This window comes from Engystomops pustulosus, chromosome 4, assembly GCF_040894005.1.
Source record: "Engystomops pustulosus chromosome 4, aEngPut4.maternal, whole genome shotgun sequence".
In the NCBI taxonomy this organism is placed as follows: Eukaryota; Metazoa; Chordata; class Amphibia; order Anura; family Leptodactylidae; genus Engystomops; species Engystomops pustulosus.
The window spans coordinates 178583951-178593165 of record NC_092414.1 but is presented as its reverse complement, the minus strand read 5'-3'; the positions used below and the strand labels follow the sequence as shown (position 1 = coordinate 178593165).

The 9215-nt window shown below is 44.6% G+C and overlaps 1 protein-coding gene across 1 annotated transcript; it reads right to left on the bottom strand.

Annotated features, from left to right (window-relative positions):
- Nucleotides 1-251: 251 nt before the first annotated feature.
- LOC140125710 (uncharacterized) lies at nt 252-1973 on the bottom strand. The gene is made up of 2 exons (XM_072144563.1): nt 1932-1973; nt 252-1673 (listed from the first exon to the last, which is right to left on the bottom strand). The coding sequence occupies exon 2, from the start codon at nt 1624-1626 to the stop codon at nt 436-438; it is 1191 nt and encodes a 396-aa protein (XP_072000664.1). The 5' UTR covers nt 1627-1673; nt 1932-1973; the 3' UTR covers nt 252-435.
- Between the last annotated feature and the right edge of the window lie 7242 nt (nt 1974-9215).

The window sequence follows — 9215 nt, the reverse complement described above, 5'->3', positions numbered from 1 at the left end:
ATAGAACATCTATTTACCGTAAGGCCTGATTGCAGCCAAATCAAAGCCCCATAAAGGGGACGAGTGAGGAGCACTTACCCCATTACCATTTCTGCACCTTGCCATATGCTACGATCAGGTTCCTGCCCCAGTAAGCCCAAGGGTCGTGTGCATGAAACCTTACACCTTTGATTTTAGTGGATAGAGAGTACAGCTTCATTTCATCAATAATAGTTATTTCTGGAAACTGCACAAATGATCTTTCCCTACTTAAATTTTTTTAATTACAAATTCTCCTTTCATCAGTGCAGTAATAAGGTTTGGTCCCAGCACTTGTAACAAAGAAACGAAACACAGACAACTCTTATTTGTTGGAAGTAACTATGTTTGAGAGAAGGCACTAAGACTGTTCCCGTGGATGTGACAATAAAGTGAGACTTGATCCTAAAATTTTCCTCATAGGAAGGCCCTTTCATCTAGTTTTCCTTCTCGGGGATCTTCTCTGGCAACAACACGGCTCCATTGTTTCAAAAGGCATCTTTTTAAACATCTAAACATTGTACAAAACCTAAATGTAGAAGCTTTACTTGGCTCATTGCTATTGAAAAGTATTGTGGAGACATTTCTATGTGAATAGGAATCTAGGACTGTTATGGTAGGCTTCCTGTGATCATCTTTTAGAGAAGATGAAACATTCCCCTCTTGCCGAGGACTGGAATAGCTGTGACCAGTGACATGTGGGGACACCTTGTTTTCATGATCTTCAGTCATCTCAAATTTATTTTTTGTATCTGAGGCTTCTAATGTTGATCTTGTAACCACTGTACCTTCCATAATTTCAGGCTCTAGGAGATGGTTTTGTCTTTTATCATTTGGGGTTGTATTTTTCTTTGAGGGCTTAGGAGACTTGTCTATACATACTTCAGGAGATAAGACAAGTATAATTTTCTTTCCAAGATGTAAGAAGTTGCCTATTGGAAGAATGGTTTCTTTTCTGGTGGGTCTTTTTGATCTTTTAAAACGTGTACTTGAAGCTATCTTTTTGTAATAACTGTGGTATCTATTTGGGACTAGGATGTCTCTTTCGAGCCTTGGTATAAGAATTGGTCTATTATTATCCATGGAAGGTTCTGTAGAGACACAAGAGTCTATTTGTGTTGGAGGTGTCTGAACTCTTTCATTGTATATCTGCACTGATCTTTGGACAATTTCGGGGTAGGCCATCGTCATAATTTCAAAAATTTTCCTGAGGAAATGGATCTTGAGGTTTGAAATATTTATAATGGGCCGTTGGTTGGGTCTTTGCATAGTATTCCAAGATGCTTGAGTTTTCCAGGAATTGCCAATGGTGGTAATCGGTGGCGGGAACAATTGTTTCAATACTTTTTGTAGGACTGAGAGTTGGTCTTGAACTGTTACCTTAATTTTATAGACCTTCAGATTTCCATTGTCCTCACCAATGTGTGTGGAGGTAGGAAGGGGCTTGTTACTTGTCATTTCCTCTCTTTCCACGTGAAGACCAGTTGGTGTAGAAGTGAAGGTATCTTTAGTGGTCATCTTAGGTGCTTTCCTTGGTGAGGCGGATCTCCCTTGCATGCATTTTTTGAAGGATCCTTTCATTGTTGCTGAATTTGATGCCACATTCATTTCAACATTTGAAAAATAAAGTGGTGGCTTATGATGCAAACAGGGTTCTGCAAAGGAAAGATGACCAAAGAGCAAAGGATAAATGAAAACCTTATTTATTACAGGGTCCTTTATATTAAAGTTTGTTACCATTGAGGTCATTGGCCAAATTTAATATACCTTAAAGTTGTCAGTTTTGATCAGTTGCAAAACTATTCATAGTTCAAAAAATGTGCAAATTTGTCTGCGGCTTTGTATCGGTTCATTGTTTAAAACTATTATATCTTGTTAAAAGACATAAGATAAAAAATAATAGGATAGAATACCTGTGTTTCTGCACTTATTTCCATTCCCAGCAGGGAAGACAGTCTGTGAAAAAGAGATTGGAGGAAAACAAAATTAGCAAAGTCCCATCATATACACAGGGGTTATTTATCACTCAGATTTATCATGCGCTTGTGCACCGGCTTATGATAATGTCGCCCCCCCACTCTGCCACTGGCCTCATACCCCCTTCACGCCTCTCCACACCCCCTTTGCCCTGGAGCTCATGTAAAGGGGGAAATAATGGCAATTGCTGGCGGTTTGCTAGGATTTGCAATTATACCAGGGCTTATACGCCAGTTTTCTGACATAGAAGTCAGTAAACCCCATTTTATCACCAAACTTGACCATATGATCCATTTACATGGATGGATCCAATATAGGATGTTCAGTGCTCATCTTCTCCCTTCCTTGTCTCATGACCTGTTGTACTGATCACATATCGTGAGTAGATATCACCCACATTAAAGGAAACCTACCATTACCATATTTTTTAGTGGGATGTAAGTGGCACAAGGGATTGATGAATTGGTGCATAGACTAATATAACCCCCTAAACCAGCTTTAAGATGTTCACTTTTTGTGCCACAAATAAGCCAAAGAGCATTTCCAAAAAATAGAAGTGCCAGAAAATTGCCAAAAAGTTGAAAGTATTGGAAAACACCAATATTGTGTCGCCAACACTTCATAAATTCAGGCGCAGAAAGGAAAAAAAAAAACACCATCAGTTTTCCGTTTGAAAGCTCATAATAAATGACCCCCATAAAGTATGGTAGACTTGTAGACTATGATTGCTGGAAAGTGTATCTCTAGGAGACAAGGTAAAATGACTGATCCATAATCATATACAAAACATAGAATAAAAAGTCAAACTCAAAACTTAGCAAAATATGTACGCGAGATAGCCCCCTAAAAGTGCAAAGACTTCTTATACACACAAAATTTTTACACATTTACCTGTTTTTCAGCATATTTAGATAAGTATGTCCGTTCAATGTGTCTATAGATGATACGTAAGATACTCAAGGTTATGAAGGATAAAATAACGACGTCATATGGTAAGACGTTCAGGATGACATCGAGGAAGTTATGGATCTCATTTAAAGGACATTGGGCCATTGTGATTCTTGGCTAATGCTGAAAAAGAAATGATAAATAGATTTATAGGATCTAAACGGAGCATCTTGGAAAACCCTTCAAAGCCAACTGTTGGCTGATCATTGTGAGGGACATTTATTCTACGCCGACACTCCTGTCCCCTCCCCATCGCGAATATTAGGCCTCTTGATGTATCGATCGGGTGGTGCGGATGCCATTCAAAACTATGTAAAACCATGCAAACCTAAAGTTTGGAGGTTTTTCAAAATTACGCAGGCACCACACCCCTCTACTTCCCTTCCTTGCCCACATGGCTACTGGTGTAGAAGGAGTGATATAGCTCCCCCTATAAGTCTGTGGTTTACTTATATATTAGATTGAAGCCTAAAGCAACAGAGAAATAGGGTTTCAGGTTTGGAATGTCTTGCAGCATAACTTTTGCAAATATTTATAGCTCTCCAATGATGTTAAAGGGCTTGCCACCTTAATAATAATAAACATAATAATAATAATAATTTCTTTATTTATATAGCACACACAGATTACACAGCGCTGCACAGAACTTGCCAAACCGTCACCTTTCAGAAAATAGTTGACATTGTGTATGTAATGAAAAATAATATAAAATCATACAATTTTCCAATATGCTTCCTGTATCAATTCATCACAGTTGTCTAGACCTCTGCTTGCTGTCCTTCTATAGAAAGCTTCTATGTTTACCTCCATTGGATAGAAATCTGTCCAGGGTCACATGATGTCACACAGGTGCACGGATCTGATTACTCTCTGTGATATAATGACCCGTGCACCTGTGTGACATCACATGACCAGGGACAGATTTCTATCTACTGGAAGTAAACATATAAGATTTAAATAGAAGGACAGCAATCAGAGATCTAGGAACTGATACAGAAAGTATATTGGAAAATTGTTAGACTCTTCATTACACAAATAATATAAATTTTTTTCTGAAAATGGACAACCCCTTTACGATATTTTTCATTCCATAGAATGTGTATTTGAAGATGGCGCTAAGAATAATATAATATTGCAGTGGCTTCACTGTATAAACAGAATGGGGCACATTTACTTGCAGGTCACCGGAGTTCACAAGAAAGTGCATTGTCCCTGTGTAATGCTGTGTGTGGTGATTCTCTAAGATCATGCGCCTGAAATCACGAATGTGTCACTTCCCTGCTCAGGTCCGACAGAGTTCACCATCTTTTTTGTGGTGCATCTTTAACATGGGGCGTGCAACACAATCGAAAAGTTAAATACGGTGGTCGATCCGAATCAGTCCGACGACACGCCCCTAATTTGTGTTGCGTGGAGACCAGCGCAGCTGCGCCACATAAAGGGTAGTGTGCGGCACAATTGCAGCGCACACACTTCTGAAATACCTGTGCAAGCCGTTTTAGCCCCGGAAAAGGTGCACAGTCCGACTAAAGTGCTCAGCACAACTTTTAGTAAATGTGCCCCAATGTGTGATGCATGAGTTATCAGATTATACTGTTTTAGGTAGAAGACCTGGAGAGCTGTTTTCTCTCTGCTCTGAGTAAAAGCTGTAACAGCGTTTTGGTTGGGTATTACATCAGGCAGTCAGAATAGATGGAGGGGGCTCATTACACAGTAGCAAAAGTTCACTTTTTCAGAGTTCTGCTGCTACTAACAACACACAAAGTTAGGAGTGAACTACGTACTAGAAATAGTTGTTAAGTTCAGCTTGTCTGTGGCCTTTTGTAACACCTTCAAGATATGTAATGCAGTGTCGGAACCTTAAGAATATTTCCCTTGTGATGATGTCACAAGTATATGTATACCACACAGGGTAACAGCAGACATTCTCTGGGAGTTCTCCTGTTTTTCCAGTCCTATGTAAAATACAGTTTTATTAATCCTTTAATGGAATATAATGCAGCTATAGTTCTGGTTCTGCCTTATGTTCTCTGTTTGCTGTCAAAGGACAGAAGTCATTACCTCCTGATTCCTGGTGCTCTAGGATATTTAATGCACTAAAGTCTATTTATATGCAGGTCTAGGATATTCATATCCAAAAGTGCAACAGTGCTTTACTTGTTTTGTCAAACTCCAGTCTGATTAGTCATATCTCACCAATGTCTCCTGCATTTTTTAATGACAAAAAAGTTTTTTTGCACAACCAAAAGCATTCAAAATATGACAATGTTTAAAACGTGAAAACTAGAGATGAGCGAACATGCTCGTCCGAGCTTGATGCTCGGTCGAGCATTAGGGTACTCGAAACTGCTCGTTACTCGGACGAATACTTCGCCCGCTCGAGAAAATGGCAGCTCCCGCCGTTTTGCTTTTTGGCGGCCAGAAACAGAGCCAATCACAAGCCAGGAGACTCTGCACTCCACCCAGCATGACGTGGTACCCTTACACGTCGATAGCAGTGGTTGGCTGGCCAGATCAGGTGACCCTGGGATAGACTAGCCGCTGGCCGCGCTGCTCGGATCATTCTGTCTCTGGATGCCGCTAGGGAGAGAGCTGCTGCTGGTCAGGGAAAGCGTTAGGGTGTTCTATTAGCTTACTGTTAGGCAGGAGTGATTCTCAAAGAACCCAACAGCCCTTCTTAGGGCTACAATAACGTTCTACTTTTTTTATTTTAATTTGCATCTTTTACCATTTTGTGAGGAATTAGCAGGGGGACTTGCTACCGTTGTGTTTAGCTCTTAGTGGCACACATATCCATAGCAAAGACCGAAGTGGGAAAATTCAGTAGGGGTTGGATTTCTATTAGGCAATAACTCAGTGTCATCTCATCTGGCATAGTAGTGTGCTTCCTTTGATACTTGGCTAGAAAATAGCCATAGGAGAATACAAACAGCTTCTTGAAGCCTACAGTAGCGTTCTATATATTTGATTTCTGGTTGATCTGCTGGTGGCTGTAGTTTCTGCAGTGCATGTACTTGCCAATTCTGAGCAATTTGTAGTGAGACTTGCGACCGCTGTGTTCTGCGCTTAGTGGCGCACATATCCATAGCAAAGGCCGAAGTGGCAAAATTCAGTAGGGGTTGGATTTCTATTAGGCAATAACTCAGTGTCATCTCATCTGGCATAGTAGTGTGCTTCCTTTGATACTTGGCTAGAAAATAGCCAGAGGAGAATACAAACAGCTTCTTGAAGCCTACAGTAGCGTTCTATATATTTGATTTCTGGTTGATCTGCTGGTGGCTGTAGTTTCTGCAGTGCATGTACTTGCCAATTCTGAGCAATTTGTAGTGAGACTTGCGACCGCTGTGTTCTGCGCTTAGTGGCGCACATATCCATAGCAAAGGCCGAAGTGGCAAAATTCAGTAGGGGTTGGATTTCTATTAGGCAATAACTCAGTGTCATCTCATCTGGCATAGTAGTGTGCTTCCTTTGATACTTGGCTAGAAAATAGCCATAGGAGAATACAAACAGCTTCTTGAAGCCTACAGTAGCGTTCTATATATTTGATTTCTGGTTGATCTGCTGGTGGCTGTAGTTTCTGCAGTGCATGTACTTGCCAATTCTGAGCAATTTGTAGTGAGACTTGCGACCGCTGTGTTCTGCGCTTAGTGGCGCACATATCCATAGCAAAGGCCGAAGTGGCAAAATTCAGTAGGGGTTGGATTTCTATTAGGCAATAACTCAGTGTCATCTCATCTGGCATAGTAGTGTGCTTCCTTTGATACTTGGCTAGAAAATAGCCATAGCAATAGGATAGGATTGTTTGGTTTTAAAAACTCAAAAAAAAACAAAAAACACAAAAAAAAAAAAAAACACAAAAAAACACCAAAAAAAACAAAAAGAAGTAAAAAAAAAAAAAAAGTTATAACTCTCATTTTAAAAATGTTTAACCCGAGGGCTAGGGGTAGAGGACGAGGGCGGGGACGTGGGCGTCCAACTACTGCAGGGGACAGAGGCCGTGGTCCTGGGCGGGGTGAGACACCACCTGCTGATGAGGGAGCAGGGGAACGCCACAGAGCTACACTCCCTAGGTTCATGTCTGAAGTTACTGGGACTCGTGGTAGAGCACTGTTGAGGCCAGAACAGTGCGAACAGGTGATGTCGTGGATTGCTGACAATGCTTCGAGCAATTTGTCCACCACCAGTCAGTCTTCCACGCAGTCCACCCATGTCACCGAAATCCCCACTCCTCCAGCTCCTGCACCTCAGCCTCCTCCCCCCCAGTCTGCCCCCTCCCAGGAAAATTTGGCATTTGAACCGGCATACTCTGAGGAACTGTTTTCTGGACCCTTCCCACAGTCACAAACCACTTGTCCGGTTGCTGCTGAGCAATTTTCCGATGCCCAGGTTTTCCACCAGTCACAGTCTGTGGGTGATGATGACCTTCTTGACGTAGTGGAAGTGTGTAAAGAGGTGTCCGACGATGAGGAGACACGGTTGTCAGACAGTGGGGAAGTTGTTGTCAGGGCAGGAAGTCCGAGGGGGGAGCAGACTGAGGGATCGGAGGATGATGAGGTGACAGACCCAAGCTGGGTTGAGAGGCCGGGTGAACACAGTGCTTCTGAGACGGAGGAGAGTCCTCGACCTGAACAGGTTGGAAGAGGCAGTGGTGGGGCCAGACGGAGAGGCAGGGCCAGAGCTGGTGCATCAGCGCCACTGTCAACTAGTGAAGCTCCCGTGGTGAGGGCTCTTGCGGCGAGGGCTAGATCTTCAGAAGTGTGGAGGTTCTTTAAGGAAACACCGGATGACCGACGGACTGTGGTGTGCAACATTTGCCAAACCAGGCTCAGCAGGGGTTCCACCACTACTAGCTTAACTACCACCAGTATGCGCAGGCATATGAATGCTAAGCACCCCACTCAGTGGCAACAAGCCCGTTCACCTCCGGCCGTGCACACCACTGCTCCTTCCCCTGTGTCAGCTGCTAGTCAGCCCCCTGCCCAGGACCCTGGCACAAAAACCCCATCGTCGCCTCCACGATCCTCCACAGCATCCACCAGCGTTCAGCTCTCCATACCCCAGACGCTGGAGCGGAAACGCAAATATAGTGCAACCCACCCGCACGCCCAAGCCCTTAATGTGCACATCTCCAGATTGCTTAGCCTGGAGATGCTGCCCTATAGGCTAGTAGAGACCGAGGCCTTTCGCAACCTCATGGCGGCGGCCGCCCCTCGGTATTCGGTCCCCAGCCGCCACTACTTTTCCCGATGTGCCGTCCCAGCCCTGCACCAGCACGTGTCAGACAACATCATCCGTGCCCTGACCAACGCCGTTTCTGACAAGGTCCACCTGACCACGGACACGTGGACGAGTGCTGCCGGGCAGGGCCACTATATATCGCTGACGGCACATTGGGTTAACTTGGTGGAGGCTGGGACCGAGTCTGACCCTGGGGCTGCTCATATACTGCCGACGCCGAGGATTGCGGGGCCTACCTCGGTCCAGGTGTTTCAGGCCTACTATGCCTCCTCCTCCTCCCACCCCTCCTCCACCTCCTCCTCCGAACTACCATCCGTGGGCACGGCGCCATCAGTCGGTAGCTCTAGGCACAGCAGCAGTGCCGTCGCTAAGCGACAGCAGGCGGTGCTCAAACTGCTGAGCCTAGGCGACAAAAGGCACACCGCCCAAGAGCTATTACAGGGCATCACGGCGCAGACTGATCTGTGGCTGGCACCGCTGAACCTGAAGCCAGGCATGGTTGTGTGTGACAACGGCCGTAACCTGGTGGCGGCTCTGCAACTCGGCAGACTGACACATGTGCCATGCCTGGCCCATGTGTTAAATCTGATAGTGCAGCGTTTCCTCAAGACATACCCCAATCTGTCTGATTTGCTCACGAAGGTGCGCCGCATCTGTGCGCATTTCAGGAAGTCCAGCCCAGATGCTGCCACTCTCAGGGCAGCGCAGCGCCGCCTCCAACTGCCCGCTCACCGACTGTTGTGCGACGTGCCCACGAGGTGGAATTCAACACTGACCATGTTATCCAGAGTTTACCAGCAGCGCAGAGCGATTGTAGACTGCCAGATGTCAACTTCCACCAGAACTGGTAGTCAGGTCAGTCAGCTTCCTCAAGTCTACAATGAGGAGTGGACGTGGATGTCTGATATCTGTCAGGTGCTGAGTAACTTTGAGGAGTCAACACAGATGGTCAGTGGCGATGCCGCCATCATCAGCCTCACCATCCCGCTGCTTGGCCTGTTGAAAAACTCTCTGGTCAGCATGAAGTCGGAAGC